We start from the raw sequence: 26,197 nt of genomic DNA on the forward strand, positions 1-26,197 counted from the left end.
TTTCTGCAAACAATTCTGTAGCATAAAATTTACTTAACAAATAATATTCACTTTGTGTAAAGTAACAGATACAGAATGCTCCATTTTCACACATTATGACAATATGACACAAAATGACACAATACAATGATACAGTAGATCTGTGTCATTTTATCAGAAATACAACTGCAATGTTTTGGGCAGAATTTTCCTCTCATTTCATATGGAATGCTTAGTTTATCTTTAATCTGAACATAAAACAACTTTCTAGTTTAAGGGCAGTAATAAGAACATAGTATTAAACTAATTAAGTTTCACTGCCTAGCCAGAATATATATATATATATAAGTTGCAGTTTTTATTTAAACAATGGTTATGATCTGGGGTTGCCTCAATTGTTCAGGTCTAGGCTCAGCAACATTATTCGGCAATCAAATTAAGTCAGCTGACAACCTGAATGTACTGAATTTCCAGGTTATCCCATCAATGTATTTTTTCTTTCCTAACGGCACGGGAATATTCTAGGACAACAATGCCAAGATTTATCTGGCTCAAATTGTGAAAGCGTGGCTCAGGGAGCACGAGGAATCATTTTCATGAATTGGCCACCACAGAGTCCTGACCTTAACCCCATTGAATGTATTTGGAATGTGCTGGAGAAGACTTTACGGAGTGGTTCGACTCTCCCTGAGTCAATGCAAGATCTCGGCCAAAAATGAATGCAACTCTGGACAGAAATAAATGTTGTGACATTGCATAAGTTTGTCGAAACATTGCCGTGATGAATACGTGCCGTAATCAAAGCTAAAGGTGGTATTGACGAACAGTAAAATGAAGTCAGCTGACAACCTGAATGACCTGACCAACTGAAGCAACCCTAGATCATAACCATTATTTATTTATCTCCCCAATTTGGAATACCCAATTCCCAGTGCACTGTCCTGGTGGCGTAGTGACTCGCCTCAATCTGGGTGGCGGAGGAAGAATCTCAGTTGCCTCCATGTTTGAGACAGTCAGTCTGCACATCTTATTACGTGGCTTGTTGAGCGCATTACCGTGGAGACATAGCGCGTGAGGAGGCTTCATGCTATTCCCGTGGCATCCACGCACAACTCACCATGTGCCCCACCGAGAGCGAGAACCACACATTATAGCGACCACGAAGAGGTTACCTCATGTGACAACCCTCCCTAGAAACCATGCCAATTTGGTTGCTTAGGAGACGTGGCTTGAGTCACTCAGCATGCCCTGGATTCGAACTCGTGACTCCAGGGGTGGTAATCAGCATCTTTACTCGCTGAGGTACCCAGGCCCCTCATAAGCATTATGTAAATCCAAACAGCGACTATTTTGGGGGGGGCAGACAGTATATATACAGAGAGAAGTCAAATGTGAGTAAGTATTTTGGATTCAGAAAGAGTTTTTTTTAAGTAGTAAAACACAACAAACAAGATGGCAACAACAACTGCCCGAGTTACACCAGGAACACACAATCCTTCCATCAGGGCTCAGACTGTCCACAATAGGCTGAGAGAGGCTGGACTGAGGGCTTGTCGTGTTATAAGGCAGGTCCTTAACAGACATCACCGGCAACAACTTCGCCTATGAGCACAAACCCACTTTCGCTGGACCAGACAGGACTGGCAAAAAGTGCTCTTCACTGACGAGTTGTGGTTTTGTCTCATCAGGGGTGATGGTCGGACTCGTTTTTAGCGTCGAAGGAATGAGATTTACACCAAGGACTCTACTGTGGAGCAGGATCGATTTGGAGGTGGAGGGTCCATTATGATCTGGGGCGGTGTGTCACAGCACCAGCGGACTGAGCTTGCTGTCACTGCAGGCAATCACAACGCTGTGCGTTACAGGGAAGACATCATGTGGACTGAGCTTGCTGTCACTGCAGGCAATCACAACGCTGTGCGTTACAGGGAAGACATCATGTGGACTGAGCTTGCTGTCACTGCAGGCAATCACAATGCTGTGCATTACAGGGAAGACCTCATGTGGTACCCTTCCTGCAGGCTCATCCTGACATGACCCTCCAGCATGACAGTGCCACCAGCCATACTGCTTGTTCTGTGCGTATTTTCCTGCAAGACCGGAATGTCAGTGTTCTGCTATGGCCAGCAAAGAGCCCGGATCGCAATCCTATTGAGCACGTCGGAGGGTGAGGGCTAGGGCCAATCCCCCCAGAAATGTCTAGGAACTTGCAAGTGCCTTGGTGGAAGAGTGGGGTAACATCTCACAGCAAGAACAGGCAAATCTGGTGCAGTCCATGAGGAGGAGATGCACTGCAGTACTTAATGCAGCTGGTGGCCACACCAGATACTTACTTTTGATTTTGACTCCCCTTTTGTTCAGGGACACATTATTCCATTTCAGTTTTTTACTTAGTTGTTTAATCTTTTTATGTTCATAAGTTTATTTTACATTTAAAGGAGCAATATGTAACATTGACATCAAGTGTTTATAATGGATACAGCAGAGAGAGTTGTCTCCTCCGCCCCCTGATCCCCAGACTCAAAGCTCACACAGGTTACCAGGTGGAGGACACGCAACAGGAATTAACAAACTGACAATGGCAAGCCACAAGCCTTACACTGTAAGTTGATCAGCTAATGTAAACTTTTGCAAAGTTTTTATTATTTGCAAATTATAAACCTTCTTGTGGATTTTTTTTATAACTCTGTCAATGCTAGCTAGATGTATTTCTGGCTTCCATGGCTGCAGCACATTGTGTTTGCCTACTAACTTGTATCAAATCCGGCAACCCAGGTGTCAAAATACTACTGGGATATGGGCAGTTGGCGAAATCACACAGGCCACAACGCAAACAGAAATCCGGCCCATAACGGACATTTCAACATAAAATATACTGGCTGTAGCATTGTTTTTGGAGAAGCCAGTATTTCAATTTAGCATGTTTCCTAAATCTCTAACATATTATGATAATGTTATGCTTTAGTACAGTAAATATACTACATATTGTTCCTTTTAAAATTTGTAAAAGAAAAAAGTTGTAACACTGGATAAAACTTCACAGAGAAATGCAAGTGTTTTTATCACACTAAAATCATGTTAACATCCATATTGTTTATGTCTTGTGGTCATACTATTTTAACATTTACAGATTGGCTCCATTCACTTCCATTGTAAGTGCCGCACAGTAACCCAGATGTTTGCTTATATATCTATATATATTTTTATTTTGTTATTTTTTTTAAGACAAATAAAATAAAGAAGGGACTGTTTGAATCAACATTATGCCACAAATGCTGTCGATTGATCTTAACTTGTTTTGAACCCAGAATATTTCTTTAAGTATGGGTGTAAGTACATTTCCTGTTTTTATTTTCACTGTTTTACATTCTATTCGGTGTCATTCGGGTGTAAATTATTGTAGCATGAAGTGGCATTGTCACGTGGAAAAGGATTTGCGCACCTGCAATGAAAATTTGAGAAGGTGTAACTGTTGTGTTGTGTTTGTGGGAGAGAAAAAAAAATCGACAAGCTTGCAACTCTTAAAATAAATTTCTCTGTGACTTCAAATTTACTAATAGGCCTACACATGTGTGGCTAATCTCTACAACTACAAATAACACTGTCACAGGTGCTCATTTGAATTGCACCAAAATTATCTTAATACAAAAGTCTTACGATCCGAATACATCTTAAAGGAGAATTACAGAATTCGATTTTCTGCGCCCACTGGATCATAACTTTTTTTTTTTCGTCACATAGAAGGTGTCGCACTTTGATGACGTAATACAGAGCTAACGTTATAAGCTAATGGCTAACATAATGACGCCCACATAACAGCTGTGTTCTGTAGTAAGATCAAGAATTATTTGTTGAATAGACAACTTAAATTTGCGTGAAATTTTAAGTGTAAAACACATTGATATCGAAATCATCAGTTTTTTATGTACATAGTAATTAGCAACATTGCTTGTACGCCTTCGTTTAGCTCAACAGTCCGATTATCAGTCGCAGTCTTACTTTCTGTCTTACTAAGGTTTTCGCTTTCGTTCAGTCTGAAGTGCATGGACAGTACTAATCGGGAAAGCTCTTCCAGAAGAAGATTTTTATAAAATTTTGAGAACACATCGCTGGATCAACATGCTTGAGGAATATAAGATCTAGTCGTTGCAACCTTTCTGGTAAATATATACTATTATACATATTAAACAGATTAAAATATAAAACTTTTGTTGTACACGGCAGGTTTGCAAGTCCACCATATCCCCGCACTCTTTATGAATATTAGTCAGTGTACTGTTTATGACATTGCTGAATGATATGCAAAAAGACTGATACACCTGCCATCGGGCTGTACTCTCTCTCTCGCTCGTTCGCTCTCTCTCTCTCTCTCTCAAAACAAACAAAAAACATAATTATTAAGATTGTCTGATTGTGTTTATGATACTGCTGTGTGTGTATATCTGTTCTTGTGGTGTGTATGTGACACTTTATTTTATAATCATCTTGTCTTATTCAGTGAAAGGGGCTGTACGCAATTTTTTTAAAATACTTTGCATCAAATGTCACTCATCTCACACCTTCTGAAATATGTACCTTGAGACACCACAAATGTCTGTGTGTGACAGCTGAAGGTTGTAGGCGAATAACAAAAGACAGTCGGGGGAGCGGCCCGCCCCGCCCTTTCATGTCTTGTCAATCATTATTCGCGTTCGGGTATGCTGACATCAGGTTGGGAAGCATATATATGGAGGGCGGGGTTTTGGAGCAAGGGTGTGTGTTAGAAGGAAAGTGAAGTTTTTTAAAACGGATAAAATCACTTACAGTGCCTTTAAAGCTGAGACTGACAGTACTGTTATTTTTGTTTCGGAATATTTTACGCATTCAGACTTGTTTAAACAGTGTAAAATTCAGTCACGTTATCACGGCCCTCGGTCACGTGGAGGAGTGGATTAGAATCGCGAGCCGCTGCCAGGGTCGTTGATGTCGTGAAACACACTATTTAAACCGTGTCTCTCATATCAGTCAGTCTGAATAATCTGTTAAAGCTGAGCTAAAGACACGGACGGTGCTACAGAGGCATGTTTCGAGAAATTTTCCGCGTTACACTCGTTTAGCCCGCGTTAATTTCAGTCTCGTGGGGGAGTGCAACTGAGTCCTGCGCTGCTGCCACTGTCAGTAACAGTGAGCTCGTGGAAGTCGTGACTCTGTTATTGTTAAAGTGTCCTATATGGAGTGTATGAGATTAGGACTCTTTCATTTGAGTTTACTGCGGGAAATGTAGGCGACCTGACACTGCAAGAGCAAATGCTGGGGAGCTGATACGTGATTTGACAATCTTCTTTGTTTTATAAAGTGTTACACACACTGTAAGGTAAGCGTTTGCTTTCACATGTAATTCGTTATCTTCTGATTGTATACCCAATTCCCCTATATTGTCCTGCTAAAATGTATGTTTACAAATCATTATGACAGCCTTCAGGTGACCAGGTCTCTATCACCTTATCATTACTATCAATTTATATCCAAATTATGTTATAAATTGATATTGCGTGAATGTTGGATGACTGTGCAGCAGTGAGAATGCTTGCATCATGTTAAAGGGAGTGTGTATATGGGAGTGTTTCCAGTGCTGATAAAGGACATTGGTGATACTAAAAGTGCTAACTGTAACCTTGATATTTTTGAAGGGGTGCTGAAGTGAACTGATTTTAGTAATAAACCAACCTGTGTTAAAAGGTAATTTTTTTTACCTGTAGTTTTGCTCAAATCATAGGTGAAAATTGTCATTTTGACCCCTTTTACATAATAATGGATTATTCTGTACATATTGATCCATGGCATTTCATATTTTAGTTTTCGTCATTGGTTGTTTATATTTCTTCAGAAAAAGTATAAACAACAACAAAAAAAAAAAATTCAGCAGGGGAAGTTTCTAAAGATCTTACAACCTTTCTGGCTTTTATCTAGACAAGCAGAATAGCATTCTTGAGTCACTCCTGTGCATAAACACTGTCCAGATTCCAGGCATATGATGGATTAACACACTAATAAAATGTCAGGCATATTTCTGTTTCTATGAGTTGACATGATGACCTGCTCTTACTGACATTGACTTTTAATATTATTGCAATTCATTAAAACCATAAACTAATTAGTCTGTACAAACAGCTTTTGAAAGAAAAATATAAAATTATCTCATATCTCAATGTTTTGTATGTCATTTATTATTTAACAGTTACTGTAAAGATAATCTCAGAATGGCCAAATATCAGTCTATGAATTAGCTGTCTGATTATTATTTATCGATCACTATTCAAGACTATTCCCATTAGGTTTTTTGAACTCCAAATCAGTGTTTAATACTGTTTAGTGTAAGGACAGTGAGTTGGCGCCTTTATGGATGCATTACAAAGCAAGTTTCTCTACAGTCATGGATTCAGGAAGTAAGACAGTTAACCTTAATCAACAATTAATCTAATTCAGAATATTTAAAATGCTCGAAATGCACACACTGATTCTGAAATGTACTGATTTAAGCAAATTACAGATTAGCTTGCATATTATTTGAGGATGCACCGAGATCAAGAAAGTTGATGCAGCACTAAAAATCAGCTGCTCTTAAACAGGTCAGTTCAATATTGCTGGAATGAGAAAATGAAACCAAATACTAAAACCAAATAAAATGACTTACGAGATGTCTTCTTAAACCAAAAAAGTTCTTGATGCACATTACTTTCTCAAATCAAGCGAGGTGTGGACATTAATCTATTACCAATATGTGACCTCAGCCGTACACTATTAACATTCACCGCGGCTGATGCCAGAGATGTGAACAACTGAGCGGTGTCATATTTAAGAGTCTGGACTGGCAGTTGGCAAATACGTGCAAAATGGCACATTCATGTTCTCAGGGAAGTCACCTTCAATGCACACTAAGAGGACAAAGGCAATGTCAGTAGAGTCCAGCTGTCTGCACTCATAAGCTAACCAGGCCCCAAAGGTGGATGTAACCTGAAATCTACAAGAATGTCGTTAATGCTCAAAAGAGTAAGAGACAAATGGTCCATTTTTCAATTCATACATTTAAAATGCATTGCATACAGCTTATTTAAACTACAAAATTCTTCTAAATGGGCTGTCAAGCAAATTCATCTGGAAACTGTACTAAGCACAATCGAACAGCTTGTGCATTGGGTGTTGTTGATTCTCTCCTATTTTGGGCGACACAGCATTTTCCATCAACAATTGGGGCTTAGACAATAGCTCTGAGCAATGCAATTAGAAAACAACAACAACATACAGTAGCTGAAGGCTGTTTTCAGTCCAGAGCTCAGAGTTTGTGATAGAGGTTTCAGAGCTTTTCTGTTTTGTCTGTTTATTTGCAGCACTGTCTTGTTTTGTTGGTTTGTTTTACCTGTTAAAACACCCATATTTTACGACTAGTCAATCCCTCAGTTTGTGATTAGATATATCAGAACAGGGAGACTTATTGTGCTGAATTATTTTGTTTTAATATTTGATGCCAGTTTTAGCTGATTGCAACAGCATATTACAGAGAAGTTGTCCTTAAATGTTGTTCACACTTCCACTACAAATGCCAACACTTCAAACATTGTGAAGTTGTCTGTTGGGAAACATAACTGTCATTTTCACACTTCCCCAATGCACAATAGTAGGGTTAACACACTGATCCAGCAAAACCCAACAACAGTGCTGGGTGGTGCTCTGTCGCTACTGAATCTTCAGTGCCATGGCAATAGAAATTATATTTTACCCGAGTTGTGAGCTTGAAGTTTGAAATAATTGTAAGTGTGCATACCACGAAGCAATGGTAAAACAACACGTCTTTCCGTTGCATTGTGTTTGTAACTTGGTTACCCTTGAAAACAAACATACAGCACAGTCCGGTTCATGAACAAAGGACTCTTATGATCCGGTTCTTTTAATGAATCAGTCCAAATGACTCATCAACCTACATGTTAACAGTATTGAATCAGTCTGATGAATACTTAACTGAATGAACTCAGTGAATCAGTCAGAGCAACTGAATTAAGTGTCTCACTTACAGAACCACAATCTTAAAATTAGTCACTTCCAAAGCAAGATAGTGTGTATACACCGATCAGCCAAAACATTAAAAACCACCTGATTAATATTGTGTAGGTCCCCCTCGTGCCACCAAAACAGTGCCAACCTGCATCTTAGAATAGCATTCTGAGATTATATTCTTCTCATCACAATTGTACAGAGTGGTTATCTGTGTAACTGACTTTGTCAGTTTGAACCAGTCTGGTCATTCTCTGTTGACCTCTCTCATCAACAAGGCATTTCCATCCGCAGAACTGCTGCTCACTGGATGTTGTTTTTTTGTTTGTTTGTTTTTGGCCCCATTCAGAGTAAATTCTAGAGACTGTTGTGTGTGAAAATCCCAGGAGATCATCAGTTACAGAAATACTCAAACCTGCCCTTCTGGCACCAACAATCATCCATGCAATTATCTAATCATCCAATCATGTGGCAGCAGTGCACAGGGGTGAAAATTTCATCAAAATGTTGGGGGGGACAATAAACAATTCTCAAGAGCAATTTTTGAAGGGGACACCAAGGTTTTTTTTGTTGTTGCCCCGTTTGCATTTGTATTATTTTATTTCTTAAACAATTATATTAAGAATATATCATTATATTATTTACAATACACATATTTTAATGATATTTTGGGGGGGGACAACCCTATGGCATTGCAGTGCATAAAATCATGTCAATCACCAGTCAAGAGCTTCAGTTAATGTTCACATTAACGTTCATAATTGGGAAAAATTTGATCTCTGTGATTTGGACTGGTTTGAGCATTTCAATCTATGGGAAGAATGTAGGCCGGCGGAGGCAGCGTGATGCTCTGGGCAATGTTCTGCTGGGAAACCTTAGGTTCTGGTTACATTGACACGTACCACCTAACTAATGATTGTTGTAGACCATGTACACCCCTTCATAACAGTGATATTCCCTGATGGCAGTGGCTTCTTTCAACAGCCCTGCCACTCTGCACACATTGTTCGGGAATGGTTTGAGGAACATGATGAATAGTCCAAGGTGTTGCCCTGGCCTACAAATACCCCAGATCTCAATCCGATTGATAATATATTTTATTTATAAGAACCTTTCAAGACTCTTAAGGGCACTTTACATACGTAAGAAATACAAATCTAAAATCACAAATAAAAATATGCATAATTATAAAATGAATACATTCATAAAAAAGGTTATTTGTAGTAAGCCAAGGTGTGTTTTGAGAAGAGACCTGAAAGTGGAAAGACAATCACAATTAAGGATATCTGGCAGTAAAGAGTACCAGAGTCGTGGTGCAGCAGTGCTAAAGGATCTGAACCCCATAGAAGTCAGATGAGCCGAAGGTATCACAAGAGAGAGAGGAGCAGGATCTAAGAGTATGGGTAGGAGAATATATATGAAGAAGATCTAAAAGATAGGAAGGTGCTAGGCTATGAAGGGCCTTGATAGTCAGCAACAGAATCTTGTAAACGGAATTTAATAGGAAGCCAGTGAAGTTGTTGAAGAATAGGAGTTATATGGACCGAGTTTGAAGTTTGTGAAATAATGTTTGCAGCTGAGTTTTGTACCGGATGTAATTTATACTGAAGTTTTTGTAGTAGACCAAACAGAAGAGAAATACAATAATCCAGAGCATATACAAGAGTGACAGTGCTGTGAGTTGAAAGAGATCGACGAAGACGATTTATGGTGCGTAAGTGGAAGCAGCCCGGGAAATTTTATTTAAATGTGCTTTGATAGAAAGAGTGCTATCCAGAATGACACCCAGACTCTTAACTTTGAAATAGGGAGGGACAGTAGAATTGTCAATGGTCAGAGCAAATCTTTTTTAATTGACAAGATTATGCTTAGTACCTACAAGAAATACCTCAGTTATATTACTATTAAGTTTGAGGAAATTACATGAAAACAATGATTGTATTTCAAGTAAACTATTATGAAGGGAAAATGGTGGAAGAGAAGATTTTGGCTTGGTGGACATATAGAGCTGGGTGTCATCAGCATAGCAGTGAAAGTGGATTCCAAATTTCCTCAAAATATAACTGAGAGGTAGGAGATAGATTATAAATAATAAAGCACCAAAGACTGATCCCTGTGGAACTCCAGTAGTGACTTGAGAGCACTGAATTATATTTTTCAATTTAACGAACTGAATGCCACCAGAGAGAAAAGATTTAAACCAAGCGAGAGAAGTTTCTGTAATACCAATGCATAGCAATCTCTCTTTTATTCGAATTTGGTACTAGAAAATAACTTGCCAGTATATCAAACACAGTTGAAAGCTATTTGGTTCATTAAATGAAGCTTAACATTGTCTTTATGTTTGTTTTTGATTTGCCACAGTATGCAAAAGACTGGCATGTCTTGAGATCAATATTAGGTCAAAATTGGCAAAAGGAGAAACGTCTTTCTCTAGAAACTCATCAGTCAATTGTTGTTTTGAGGAATGAAGGATATACAATGCTTGAAATGGCTAAAAAACTGAAGATTTCATACAAAGGTGTACACTACAAGACAAAGGACAACTGGCTCTAACAAGGACCGAAAGAGATGTGGAAGGCCAGATGTACAACTAAACAAGACGATAAGTACATCAGAGTCTCTAGTTTGAGAAATAGACACCTCACATGTCCTCAGCTGACAGCTTCATTGAATTCTACCTGCTCAACACCAGTTTAATTATCAACAGTAATGAGAAGAGTCAGGGGTGCAGGCCTCGTGCAGAGTGAACAGATGCATTTTATATAATTGCAAAAAGCTTCATTAGCCCAAAAAATGTAACTTGTATATTTTAGAACTTTATCACAAAAACCCAGATTTCTCAGCATCTGGGAAAGTGTGAATGAGTACTAGTCAGGTGAAATCATTCTGATTGGATTATAAGAGCAGACAGTTTGCTATAAAAGGAGGGAAGAAGTGCTTCCAGTCATTGTGTTCTTGTTAGCAATGGTTACCTCTAAAGCAAGACGTGCAGCCATCATCGTTTTACATCAAAATGGCCTCACATGCAAGGAAATTGCTGCAAAGAATATTGCACCTGAAAGAACCATTAACCGGTTCATCAAGAACTTCAAGGAGAGAGGTTCAACTGCAGTGAAGAAGGCTTCAGGATGTCCCAGAGTGTCAAGAAAGTGCCAGGACCATCTCCTCCTGAGGAGTCAGCTATGGAATCGTGTCAGCACCAGTTCAGAGCTTGCTCAATATTGGCAGCAGGTTGGTGTGAGTGCATCTGCATGCACAGTGAGGCGAAAACTTTTGGACAATGGCCTGGTGTCAAGAAGGGCAGCAAAGAAGCCACTTCTCTCCAAGAAAAACATCAAGGACAGACTGAAATTCTGCAGGAAGTACAAGGATTGGACAGCAGAAGACTGGTCCAAAGATATTTTCTTTGATGAAGCCCCCTTCCGACTGTTTGGGACATCTGGAAAATCGATAGTCCGGAAAAGAAAAGGTGAACGCTACCATGAGTCCTGTGTCGTGCCAACAATGAAGCATCCTGAGACCATCCATGTGTGGGGTTGCTTTTCATCCAAGGGAGTGGGCTCTCACAATTCTGCCCCAAAACACTGCCATGAATAAAGAATGGTATCAAAACGTCCTGCAAGAGCAACTTCTCCCAACGATCCAGGAGCAATTTGGTAATGATCTGTACATTTTCCAGCATGATGGAGAACCATGTCACAAGGCAAGAGTGATAATGAAGTGGCTCGGAGATCATTACATTGAAATTTTGGATCTGTGACCAGGCAACTCCCCGGATCTTAATCCCATAAAGAATCTGTGGTCAATCCTCAAAAGGTGAGTAGACAAACAGAAGCCCACAAATTGTGATCAAATCCGAGCACTAATAAGTCAAGAATGGATCGCCATCAGTCAGGATTTGACCCAGAAGCTGATATCCAGCATGCCAAAGCAAATTGTAGAGGTTATGAAGGACAAGAGTCAACACTGTAAATATTGGCTCTTTGCATAAATTGAGTGTTTTTGCCAATAAAAGCCTTTAAAACATATTAAACGCTTAACATTGTTTTCTAGTATACCCTAGAAACATGTGAATAATTAATCTACAATTACTGAAGCAGCAAACTTTGCAAAACACAAAATGTATTTCACTGCCAATACTTTTGGCCACGGCTGTTCATTGTGATCAGTTGAATGCCACTTTGGTGAATAAAAGTAACTATTTCTTTCTTTTTAATAGCAAAATCTGTACATTATTCCAAACGTTCGGTCGTGTGCGTGTGTGCGTGTACATATATATTCAGTATCTCAAAGTCAGTTCACCCCTCACATTTTTGTAAATATTTCATTATATCTTTTCATGTGACAACACTGAAGAAATGACACTTTGCTACAATGTAAAGTAGTGAGTGTACAGCTTGTATAACAGTGTAAATTTGCTGTCCCCTCAAAATAACTCCACACACAGCCATTAATGTCTAAACCGCTGGCAACAAGAGTGAGTACACCCCTAAGTGAAAATTTCCAAATTTGGCCCAATAAGCCATTTTCCTTCCCCAGTGTCATGTGACTGGTTAGTGTTACAAGGTCACAGGTGTGTTAAATTTGGTGTCATCTCTCTCACACTCCCTCATACTGGTTACTGGAAGTTCAACATTGCACCTCATGGCAAAGAACTCTCTGAGGATCTGAAAAAAAGAATTGTTGCTCTACATAAAGATGGCCTAGGCTATAAGAAGATTGCCAAGACCCTGACACTGAGCTGCAGCATGGTGGCCAAGACCATACAACGGTTTAACAGGACAGGTTCCACTCAGAACAGGCCTTGCCATGGTCGACCAAAGAAGTTGAGTGCACGTGCGCAGCGTCATATCCAGAGGTTGTCTTTGGGAAATAGACATATAAGTGCTGCCAGCATTGCTGCAGAGGTTGAAAGGGTGGGGGGTCAGCCTGTCAATGCTCAGACCATACGCCGCACACTGCATCAAATTGGTCTGCATGGCTATCGTCCCAGAAGGAAGCCTCTTCTAAAGATGATGCACAAGAAAGCCCGCAAACAGTTGGGGACAAGGACATGGATTACTGGAACCATGTCCTGCGGTCTGATGAGACAGTAATTTGCAATGTCCATACTGTTAGATGCCTAAGAAAGCTCTACAGGGAGACAGGAAGAACAGCTGATCGTCCTCACAGTGGTAGACCACATGTAGCAACACATTCACACAAAGGTACAGGAAGGAAAAAACAACTGCCCAAGTTACACCAGGAATGTGCAATCCCTCCATCAGTGCTCAGACTGACCAAAATAAGCTGAGAGAGTCTGGACTGAGGGCTTGTAGGCCTTTTGTAAGGCAGGTCCTTACCAGACATCACTGGCAACAATGTTGTCTATGGGCACAAACCCACCTTTGCTGGACCAGACAGGACTGGTAAAAATTGCTCTTCACTGACAAGTCGTGGTTTTGTCTCACCAGAGGTGATGGTCAGACTCACGTTTATCATCGAAGGAATACACCGAGGCCTGTACTCTGGAGCGTGATCGATTTTGAGGTGGAGTTTCTGTCATGTCCTGGCTTCGTGTGTCACCGCATCATCAGACTGAGTTTGTTGTCATTGCTGGCAATCTCAATACTGTACGTTACAGGGAAGACATCCTCCTCCCTCATGTGGTACCCTTCCTGCAGGCTCATCCTGACAGTACCCTCCAGCATATCAATGCCACCAGCTATACTGATCGTTCTGTGCGTGATTTTCTGCAAGACAGGAATGTCAGTGTTCTGCCATGGCCAGCGAAGAGCCTGGATCTCAGTCCCATTGAGCATGTCTGGGACCTGTTGGATCAAAACTGTTTGGCCATAATGACCATCGTTATGTTTGGAGGAAAAAGGGTGAGGCTTGCAAGCTGAAGAACACCATCCCAAACGTGAAGCATCGGGGTGGCAGCATCATGTTGTGGGGTGCTTTGCTGCAGGAGGGGCTGGTGCACTTCATAAAATTGATGGCATCACGAGGAAGGAAAATTATGTGGATTAATTGAAACCACATCTCAAGACATCAAATGGGTCTTCCAAATGGACAATGACCCCAAGCATTGGGCCAAAATTCCAGCAATTTATTGTGAGAAGCTTGTGGAAGGCTACCTAAAAGGTGTGACCCAAGTTAAAAAATGTAGGCCTCGAGCCATATCTAGAGACATTAGGTCGACCGATATGGGTTTTGTAATTGCTAATGCCGACATCTGGAGAGCAGGGTGGTCAATAGGCCAATATAATGCCAAAATATCACACAATTTTATATAATAGTAAATTACATTTATACTGTATTTTTTACTTCTATTTAGCTTTATATTTACTCACACTTTCACACAAATCTTTAACTTTGTAAAAATAAAACTAAATTAGATTTGATGTGTTTTAGCTGATAGATAGCAAATTCTCCTGGTTTCTGTTGTTGTCCCATTTTTATGTAATTGTTTGCACATGAAGAAATTGTAATACATTATGAATAAGTAAAGAACAACAGTGCACAAAGTAGTCCAATAACCTTGAATGTGTGCAAAAGACAGTCAAACTCGTACATACAGTTCAAAGTGAATATGACATTTACTGATAGTGCATGTAAAGCACTTTTACTTTGAAGTTGCTCTCGCGTTTGTGCGGATCCAGTGAGAGCAGCAATCTACTGACCGCTTCCAGTTTACTCAGCCTGGAGCGCCTGCTTGGACTGTCACGTGAGTCAGAGTGACACATTTTTGATCCAGGCTATTATAAAACGCACCTACGAAGAACATATACGATCGCTTCACAAGAACAGAATGGATTAGTGCAAGTTTTGTGAGGTTTGTAAATTAAATTTGTTTAAAAGAGAAGTCTTAGAAGAGAGAGAGAATGAAATACCCGACCAACTTTAAACGTTATGAGATCATCCGTGTCTGTCGCAACTCTTGTATGTGGCACTGTTTAAATGAGACTGTGTTGTACGCCAGTCTGTTATTGTGGTAACTCGATGACACTAACAATGCAAACTGTTATTAGGCATTTACTCTCTGCATTTATGTCTCTGACGGCTCCTACACGTGAAAGCAGGCTATTCTCTGTCATGTCACGGCTTGAGAATCTAATCAGACTGTGGAGCGGAGGGGGGCGGGGCCGGGTCGTAATATCGCGCGCCCGGTCCCCAATCGGCCTGATGAGGCATGCAAGGGATAAAGGCGGCCGGTGACGATGGTTCGAGAGAGAGAGAGAGAATTGCGGTTATGTCCGTCGCGTGTGTGTGTGTGTGTGTGTGTGTGTGTGTATTGATGTTTTGAGTTTAATTCAATTATCATTTATGTTGACAAGCCGGTTCTCGCCTCCTCCTTGCCCATCCTTTAACTGTGTTACACAGACAAATTGGAAAACGTAAAAAATTCTGAATATTGGCTGATTTATCAGCCTCTGCGATATGTATTGGTCAACCACTACTAGAGACCAGAAAATCATAGAGACTTGGGGATGGGCTCTTTAGGGCCATTAAGCAACCATCCAGCAACACCTTACTGTTGCAACATGCTTAAAAAAACCTGATAAATTATAAACAAATCAGTAATGTTTTGCATTCTATGCCATCAATTTACAGCAAAAGAGTTTATGAACTTATAGCTGTCACAGTTACATTTTAGCATTCAAATCCATCTATTATTGCAAATTAAAAACATCATAAATTATTTGTTGTAAATGAAAAATGTAATACACAATTTATTTTCTTACATATTATTTCCTTATTGTTGAGCCCTTCTCTAATCGACCTCTCTGTGTTTTCAGTGAAATGTCTCTGGTTTTCCCACGACCCAATACTAGTGTGATCGGTAAGAAGGACAAGCGACTCATGGCCGAGGTGAATGCCTCTCCACTTAAACACTTTGTCACTGCCAAGAAGAAGATCAACGGCATCTTTGAACAGCTGGGCGCGTACATCAAAGAGAGCTCAGCCTTTCTGGAAGGTATCTACTCCCATTCATTCACTGACCGTTGCCTTTACTCCTTGACTCAAGATCTTAAAGCACACTGTCTAGCTGATAAGGGAAACCTGGTTGATTTTGACTCACACACAGCAGGTAGCAGAGACCGGTTACATAACCCTAACAGCTGAAGACTTGGGAAAAGCATTGCTTTGTCAGCATTGCATGCAGATAAGGCACTATTCTATGAATGTCACATGTTTTCTTCAGATAACACATAGCTCATATGCCCAACAAGCTTTTTCCTTGGAAGATTTTGGTATTATAGTTTATTGGAGGTCAAAATAGCAGAAGTTTGCTAATTGGTTCAAGCTTATCTGGGTTCTATTTGTACATTCTTTGTGCAGTAGGGTCTTACCAGTTCAAATGTTGCTAAATATTTGCTTGGGCTGTCAGTAGGTTAAACATGTTAATCAAATTAATTACATGAAATGCCAAACATATTAATTGAATTAAACACATATATTTATTAGGGCTATCAATCGATGAAAATTTGTAATCAAATTAATTACATGGTGTCCCGATTAATTAATTGCGATTAATCGCATATGCAAATATTTGCTGAGAAAGCCCCTCGTATAACAATAATTCAATATATAATGATTATACATACATTTATATAAATATATAATTAAACATAGTTATCTATAAATATATATTTTTTTTATATTTATAGATAACTATATGTATGTATGTGTGTGTATGTATGTATGTATGTATGTATGTATATATATATATATATATATATATATATATCATATTATTGAACATAAGACAATCATTGGTACACAGTTCACAGCAATCCATTTCACAAGTGAATTTGTCAATCAGTTGGAGATTTATTATGAGGGCTTGTTTAAGGACCTTTCAATTTACACCTGCATCAAACATGCTTGTGTGGCATCTCGGGTGTGTTGCGTCAAAAACATAAAATGTTTAGGTCACTGTGTCAAGTTAAATATAGTTTAATACTCAGTCTTTAAACACATCTTGAGATCCCTTAGTTTGCATTTGCGCTCCAAGTGTTTTGAACGCAATAACGTAACGCATGTTTGTGTTGTTCTGCCCATAGACATCATATAGATAGACGCCCTATCGACCGCTTCTGCCTACTGGCGCGGACGAGCCGCGGCGCCGCCATCTTAGACCGGTCACCCGCTCCACTCAGTGTAATCTGTATGGCAGGTGCAATGAACTGTCAGCGCATTTAATTAATCATACCTTACTGAATACCGAACTGATTTTCACGCTGAGTTTTTTTGCTGCAAAGGTCATTCATGTAGCTATGATACAGGACACATGGTTCAGCGTATTTTAATATTCATAGTAGGCTTAACAGTAATATAATATTCTGATATAAGATATAAAGTGACCAGATGTCCAAAATCAAAATATGTGATGTAGGATATAAGGTATTTTATAAATCACACACTATAAATATGATAAAGAATCAGAAACAGATAGTTGCAGTTAAGTAAGATATTTTAATAAGTTGAAGAAACTATTTATAATGATTTGTGACACACACTCTCTCTCTCACTCACACACACACACACACACACTCTCACAAACAAACAAGCGCACGAACACACTGTCTCACACACACTCTCTCACACACACACACTCTCTCTCTCACACTCTCTCTCACTCTCTCACACACACACACACACACACACACACTCTCTCTCACTCTCTCACACACACACACACACACACACACGCTCTCACACACACACCTAGCTAACGTTAGCTGGCTACGATTTCAGTACAGTAATATCAAAGATCCTTGCTCCTCCTCAATAATCTGGTAATATTCTATTCACAAAATACAACCAATAGTACGGTAATGTTAAAACTTACATGTGAAAAGTAATCCCCCGGGCCCTATTTGCGATGGTCCGCCGATTAGAACAGGAAAATGCTCCACAGTGCTCTGGCATCTTAACTGCTGCCGCGCAACGAAACTAGGAGTACGACCGGTTTAAGATGGCGGCCGTATTTCTCAGTGCGCAGGCCAATAGGGCATCTAGTCTCTATATAATATCTATGGTTCTGCCTACTGAAGTGTTGTTTTGTTCACTGTATAAACTGCACGTTGATCATACAGCTGAAATTTCACTTACTGCCCTCTGGAGTAAACAGGTGGTACTACAAGATTGAATTTCTCAGGAATCTTCCTTATTATGGTCCTGGGGCAGTGCGATTAATTGCTTACATTTTTTTAACGCGTTGCTTTTTTGTAAAATTAATCACACTGTTTTAACGCGTTAAATCGACAGCCCTAATATTTATATTTGCTGGGAAAAGCCCTTAAATGAAGATAATTCAAAGACATGACATTGTGGCAGTAAATCATTAAATAGACATTACATAAAGGTTGCTTTAGTAAAATCAAGTGTAGTTAAAGCAGTACATTTTCTGTGATAGAAACCTACAGCAATGAAGAACTGGATCCTGTTACTACGGATGAGCAGGTGGCGGAGGTACGGAGTTACCTGTCCAAAGTAGCAGGCATCGGGGAGGTCCTGTCCCGCAGACACATGAAGGTGGTCTTCTTTGGCAGGTACAGTGTAAATTGCAGCTCACAGCATTGACCCAGAGTTTATGCCATTTTCAGAGTATTAATCAGTCGTACCTCCTGCATTTACAGGACCAGTAATGGGAAGAGCTCCGTCATTAATGCCATGCTCTGGGACAAAGTCCTGCCATCTGGAATCGGACACACCACTAACTGCTTCCTGCGGGTGGAAGGCACCGATGGCAACGAGGCTTTTCTGCTCACCGAAGGATCAGACGAAAGAAAGAGTGTTAAAGTAAAATATCTCTATCTTCTTATTTGTGATACAGGCAGTAAAAAAACATTTTAGGGGTGGGGGCCGGTTGGCATGTGCCTCAAATAAGTTTAGTTGTTTGTTGTCTGAACAGCAAAAACCACATGAAATCCAAAATTTGCGAATCCAAGCCACGTCCATATGTGGTTTGAAATCAGATTTTCAGATTTGATCTTTTAGAGACATCAGAACAGTCAGATCTGATTTCAAGTTTTTGTTCAATCTTGTACAGCAAACTACGTTACATTAACTATGTAGTGAATGAGTCAACGGTATTCCGTCTTATGATTGTCAGTTGTTTTAGAAGAAACTCTCTTGGTGTTGTGCTGATACTAAAGCCATTACAATGGCAACCATTGTTGATGCACTGGATGTTGACTCACTGTCTGAACAAACATACGATGTCTGCAGATCTGACTGGAAAAACGAATACATTTTTGTGCAGTGTGAAAAAAGCTAGAGTTATTCCTCTGTGATTTTGACACCAGCACCCTCTGGTTTGACTCATTAGGTGTGTCTGAAATTTTTAGTCAGATCAGTCCTTGGATCAGGATTGGGATTGGAAAATGCCCCCTTGCGTAACATAGCACATATATTTATAGCAACACTGAATGAGCTTTGCTCAATGCAGGTGTTAATGAGGCTTTGAAAACTCTTTAGTGTGACATGTGAGGAAGTCACCCTGTATACCTTATTATTTGTGTTCTTAACGACCTCAGAAATCACAAGAAACTATTGCCAACCTGAATTGTGTCTGTGTGTTTAAATTAATTAAATATAATGTTGACAGATGAAAGCTTAAACTCATGCAGAGTCTTAAGATATGACAACACCCATGTTTCACAGACAGAGGTCTGCAACAGGGTTATAATATAAAGTGTACACTAATGAGCCAAAACAGTATGACCACTCACAGGTGAATTGAATAACGTTGATAATTTCCTAACATGGCAACATGTCAAGGTCTGGGTAGATTAGATGGTAAGTTATCATAGTCAACGTGTAGAATGCAGGAGAAATGGGCAGGAGTAAAGACCTGAGTGACTTTGACAAGGGCCAAATTATGGCCAGATGACTAGGTCAGAGCATCTCTGAAACGGTAAGGCTTGTGGGGTGCTCCTGTTCAGCAGTGGTGAATACATACTGACAGTGGTCCGAGGATGGACAAATCACAAACTGTCGACAGGGTGTTGGGCAGCCAAGACTCATCAATGCACAAGGGCAACTAAGGCTGTCCCATCTTTTCCAAACCAACAGAACGAGAAGGTCTTCTGTGGCACAAGTCTCACAAAACTTTAATGATGGTTACGGAAGGAATGTGTAACAACACACAGTGCATCGCACCCTGCTGCGTATGGGTTCAGAGTGCCCATGACAACCCTTGTACGCTGTCAAAAGTACTTACAATGGGCACGAGAACGTCGTAACTAGTCCTTGTAGCAGAGGAAGATGGTCACCTGGTACGACGAGTCCCATTTTAATTTACATCACATGGATGGCCTAGTGCGTGTGCCCCGTTTACCTGGGCAAGTGATGGCATCAAGATGCATTGTGGGAAGACAAAAAGCCGGTGGATGGAGTGTGATGCTCTGGGCAATGTTCTGCTGGGAAACCCTAGGTCTGTCCATTCATGTAGTTATACATTTGACACGTGCCACCTACCTAAACATCGTTGCAGACCAGGTACACCACTTCATGGCAATGGTATTCCCTGATGGCAGTGGTCTCTTTCATTTGGATAATGCACCCTGCCACTCTGCACACATTGCTCGGGAATGATGAGGAACATGATGAAGAGTTCAAGGTGTCGCCTTGGCCTCTAAATTCCCCAGATCTCAATCTGATTGAGCAACTTTGGGATGTGCTGTACCAACATGTCTGATCCACGATGGATCCACCTCGCAACTTGCAGGACTTGAAGGATCTGTTTCTAATGTCTTGGTGCCAGATACAACAGGACATCTTCAGGGTTCTTGTGGAGTCCATGCCTTGGCAGGTTGGCGCAGTTTTGACGGAACATGGAGGACCAACAGCATATTAGACAGGTGGTCATTATGTTTTGGCTCATCTGTGTGTGTGTGCGTGTGTGTAAAGTCGAAGTCAAAAGTTTACATACACCTTAGCCAAAAACATTTAATTGTAGAAAACATTTCCTGTCTTAGGTCAGTTTGGATCACTACTTTATTTTAAGAATGTGAAATGTCAAAATAATAGTAGAGAGAATGATTTATTCCAGCTTTTATTTCTTTCATCACAGTCCCAGTGGGTCAGAAGTTTACAAACAGTTTGTTAGTATTTGGTAGCATTCTCTTTACATTTTTTAACTTGGGTTAAACTTTTTGGGCAGCCTAAACAGTAAAACAAAATACAACTGCCCTTGTTGTAAAAACTTTAACTAATTCAGGAGCTATTAGCTATTCAGGAGGACGTATTAGCTATTTTTCAAGTTACTGTTGAATTCTTTATGCTTTAGAGACTGTTATTAATTTTCTGTGTTTTAGCCAGTTTAGGCTATTGCATTCTGACAAGTACGTAACTTAGTTCAAGTTCACCTGTTCATTTGCTTCATTGTCTGTGCACATGTAAGTTGTAATATTACGTTTATCTTGTGCATGATTAATCGTACATGCATAGGATGCGTTTGAGTTAAATCCTACTTGAAAGACCTAAATCCCCCCATCCAGGCCTACTAATGAATTGCAGGAAAAAAAATCAATAAATTAAACCCTGGTTGTTCAGAAACCCTAAGCAGCCGCTAATGCTGCTTGTAGCTAGAAACGCCACTGTACGTCGTTATTAGATTAGATGAATTAATGCTTTTTAGATGTATCTCCTAGATGTTTCTTTTTATGTTTGTGCTTGATCTTTAGTATTATATTTCTGGTCATATTTATATTTAATTAAAAACATTTAATTATCACCATGTTAGGTCTTTTTTGTCATGTTGGTTATTGTTGACAAAAAAAACAACCCATCATCAGCGAACATATTCGTCAAGACCGTATCCAACCTTATATAAATTCTTATATAGATAAGCAGGGAATTATTTTCATGTAATGGCTGATAACTGATAAATGTAAAAAAATTCTAAATATTATTACTCTAAAAAAATGATTTTAAGTAACCATAGTAAAGGTTATGTAAAATTCTTCTTCAAATTGCTATTTTTTTTATAAATTACGACACAGCTCCATTATTGCGCACATCAAGTCATTCAGATTTGCACACTTAAAGGATAGCACTAGAAGATGGCAAAGATTTAGCTCATCTTGAATATACAGAAACAGTCTGTAAGGCCATAAATATCTAATATCGACCACTTATGATAATTTAAAACCAAAATTGTCACTGTTCTAACATGAATATCTATGAATGTTTTGTTTTGTCATCTAATGCAATCAAATGCACAGAACAATGTTTGATGAAAGCAATTATATGAATGCTATGTTGCTGTTAAGATCCACTAAATGAATGTCTGTGGATCTTTTGATTGACAGTGATCTCTGCTATATAATTACACCCACATTAGTCAGGGACTCTTTCTTACCAGCTTTCACAAGGTCGCACGTTTCTGCCATTCAAGACTTGTCTCGTGCCCTTTCCTCTGCAGTGACATATTACAGGGCTGATGGCACATTTACACCATACCTTCAAGAGGGCATTGTCTGCTGTGGAGGAATGCTGGGAATGCACATGCTTTTTTAATGTCAGTGTTCTTGCCAGTCCTTCTGAAAAGAAGAGGGACGGAACAAGATAAGACTAAGACAAAGGTTTAAAAGTTTTAAGCCTTCTATACTTTTGTAGCTGAGGCTAACGAAAGGAGCATGACATTTATAGATCATCTATATATATTATATTTTGTGAAAAACAGAGAAAAGTATTATGAAGTATACATTTGCACAACAGTAGATAAAGCATATCTTCAGCAGCCAGCTAATGTTGATTAAACATTGCTTAACCCTTATCTGTTTCTAAGATTCACTGTTTATGCTCCCACTGGGGATGGGCGATATAGCTAAAAGAATATACATCTCAATAATTTTCACAGATTTTTACAATAATAAACAGTTGGGATGCTCCGATTGGCCACCGATCGTTATCGGACGATATTCGCGTCCTATGACATGATCGGTGATTGGTAATTTGGCTGATCACATTAACCGATCGCTCGTATCGCAAAAGACACGCGGCTCCTTTAATACATCAGCAACAATGTCATGACATCACGGAGTGTGGGTACAGTGTTGTAATGGTGCGTTCACATACAACGTAAAGAAAATTTCCGCCTCACATTGCTCGCGCGAGTTTGACAGCTGGATTAAATGTGTGTTTAAACTTGCGTTCGCGTGAGTAACGTGAACCTGTGAGTATTCCCCCTTCTCTTCCGGAAAAGGACAGGAGGAGGGGCTTCTTTGACTTGGTTCATAGCAGAGCCATATAGACTCTATATGGCTCTGGTTCATAGTAAAGTACAACCAATAGCTGGAATTAAGTACATGCGTATATTTTCAGAACTTACCAGGTAGTCCAACTTCCTCGCTCACTTTCCTCCAAGCGAGGAAACATGTATGACGTTGTTTCATACATTTTCAGGTGCCCACACACCACTACAACAATTTATTTCATAAATGTTTCCTGATTTCTTCTGCTACTATGTCAGTACGTCAGTGACATCCAGACAATCTCAATGCTGATAGGCTTTTGTGACAACGCGCCATGCAGATTATTTCACACGAATACACGAATGAAGCGATTTCGCGTTTCGCCATTCGCTTCATTTCGTGTCTATTCGCATCTTTGCATTGACTTTGTATGTAATCAATCCACGTGAAACGCTCGCTTTGCCCTACCATAATCTGATGTATTAAATAGAATGCAAAAATAAAATAGAAATAAAATGAGGAAGAAGAATAATTTTATTAAATGATGACATTGAATCAATAACTAAAAATGTCACATTAAGTTCATTTGCACCTATGGATCATCAGTTTGTCTTCAGTTTGGCAATCTGTCTTAATATAGAGAATGCACTTTAGTTTATACCTTAGTAATGCTTACTAAATAAGTCTTTTTAAACACTTTTTTTTGTTATCACTTTGCCTAGTTTTTGCTATTACTTGGAAGAGGAAAATTCAATTAATAGTGACAATGTGCAGAAAGCTTATATGTAGCCAGTTATGATAGAGATGTTGATAAAAGTTTAAATGATCGGGATCGGTAACAGCCAATCACGTGAGAAGATGATTGGAGATTGTATCGGCTGTAAAAATCCTGATCTGAGCATCCCTAATAAACAGTGATGCCGATTGCTTTGTCTGGATCTATTTAATTCACACATACTGTGTTTAATGAAATGATAATAAACTGCAGTATTTAATTTAATATATTTTTACTGAAATAAAAAAGTCTCATATGGGACTTCTGTGAACATTTTTGAGTTATACGTTTTTGAAACAATTCATTTAAACCAACAATTCAAAAGAACTGATTTGAAGAAATGAATCAAACATCCCAAGTGTTGTACTCCGATATAAATCCTGTTTATCACTCTCTTTGAACGTTTTATCACTGTTGTCTCTCTGTATTCGATAGAATAGTTGGTAAGCATCGTGTAAATGCCCAGTGGTCATGTTCTGGATATCTGGGATTTCTCTTTAGCCCTTACTGCATTACGATGACTTGCATTCACACAAGACACTGGTCAACATCTAAATATAGCCCGCAGATAATGTGAGCCGAGCAGTTGGCTGATAGGTTCGGGATGTGGGACACAGCAGCTCTTGATGCTTTTCCCAGCGTCTCTCTCTCTCTGTCTGAAAGAGGCCATTTCCATCCTGCCTGCTTGCATGTACACGCTCTAATGACATTAACAAATGCACTCCATCCCAAGAGTGAGCCAAAGGTCTTCCGTTTCCCTGTACCTCATCTTGGGTTTATTGTTTTGGATCCTTTACTATCTATTGTGTGTTTTACATGTCGGCATCCACAGATGTTTTATGATGAGCCATACTTATTGTTGGGTTCCTAAGCCAAACGAGTAAAGTGGCTTTTGTTTGCTTTATTTCTGTGGAGTTTTTTTTTCTTATTCTGAACTCGAACAAGCATGGGCTTGTATGACGTAGAGGAAAAATATTGACAGGAAGATGATGTCACTTCCAGTAATTAATTTGTTGACCAGTCACACATACCCAGTAACATGAAAACAATGGTAATCATTATACATTAAAGGTTAGTTCACCCATCATTTACTCACCCTCATGCCATCCCAGATGTGTATGACTTTCTTTCTTCCGCTAAACACAAATGATGTTTTTTTTTTTTTTAGAAGAATATCTCAGCTCTGTAGGTCCATACAATGCTAGTGAATGGACCAAATCTTTGAAGGTCCAAAAAGCATGTAAAGGCATCATAAAAGTAATCCATAAAACTCCAGTGGTTTAATCCATGTCTTCAGAAGCTACATGATAGGTCTGGGTGAGAAACATATCAAAACAAACAAACAAAAAAAAATTATAAATCTGCACTTTCAATTTCCATAAGTCCCATGGACCTATTCACAATGGGCTATTCATATCAGCAAATTCAAAAGAATATCTACAGTATATATTATTATTATTATTTGTTTTTATTTTTTTCATGAAATATGACTCTTTTAATCTCAGATTTGTCTCGTAGTGATGATGATAGATTGTGTATTGTTTGTGTGTTTGTTTGTGTAACATGATTATAATAGATTAAATGAAGTAGAATTGCTAAGCTGCAATAAGAAAGATTAATGCTGTGTGTGTGTGTGTGTGCGGCAGACGGTAAATCAGTTGGCTCATGCCTTACATCAGGATGAGGATCTGGACGCAGGCAGTCTGGTGTGTGTCATGTGGCCAAAAGCAAAGTGTGCATTGTTGCGAGATGACCTTGTGCTTGTGGACAGGTACACACACACACACACACACACACTCACATACATATACTCCCACCATGTCTGGTTCTGAGGCCTGAGCCATATTGACCACACTGTCAGGAATAATTGATGTCCTTTAACATCATTTCCAGCACTTTTGCTATCTTTGTTTAAATATTTTTAATAATCACACTTCTACATATTAAAAAAAAAATGTGTTTGTTTATTTGCACATATACATTTTTATTTGAGCTGTTTATATTTATACTGCATGCTTTGAGCATTACTTGAGATATGTAACGGATGGTTGGATAGCATCATAAATCATATGAGTTTATATCTAAAATGCTATAAAATCTTAATTTTAAGCCCTGGCATCGATGTAACGACAGAGTTGGATAGCTGGATCGACAAATTTTGCCTTGATGCTGACGTCTTTGTGCTGGTGGCCAACTCGGAGTCCACTTTAATGCAAACAGT

At 39.3% G+C, this 26,197-nt stretch overlaps 1 protein-coding gene across 1 annotated transcript in view; it reads left to right on the top strand.

Moving 5' to 3' along the window:
- The first annotated feature begins 4,745 nt into the window (after positions 1 to 4,745).
- LOC127621352 (mitofusin-2-like) overlaps positions 4,746 to 26,197 on the top strand; it is a 41,706-nt gene continuing 20,254 nt past the window's right edge. Inside the window, 6 exon segments of the mRNA XM_052094914.1 lie at positions 4,746 to 5,332; positions 15,792 to 15,970; positions 18,416 to 18,551; positions 18,639 to 18,801; positions 25,623 to 25,747; positions 26,087 to 26,195. Of these exon segments, the coding sequence (XP_051950874.1) occupies positions 15,796 to 15,970; positions 18,416 to 18,551; positions 18,639 to 18,801; positions 25,623 to 25,747; positions 26,087 to 26,195 (708 nt within the window). The 5' untranslated portion in view covers positions 4,746 to 5,332; positions 15,792 to 15,795.

Source organism: Xyrauchen texanus, chromosome 27 (assembly GCF_025860055.1).
Source record: "Xyrauchen texanus isolate HMW12.3.18 chromosome 27, RBS_HiC_50CHRs, whole genome shotgun sequence".
NCBI classification, from domain to species: Eukaryota; Metazoa; Chordata; class Actinopteri; order Cypriniformes; family Catostomidae; genus Xyrauchen; species Xyrauchen texanus.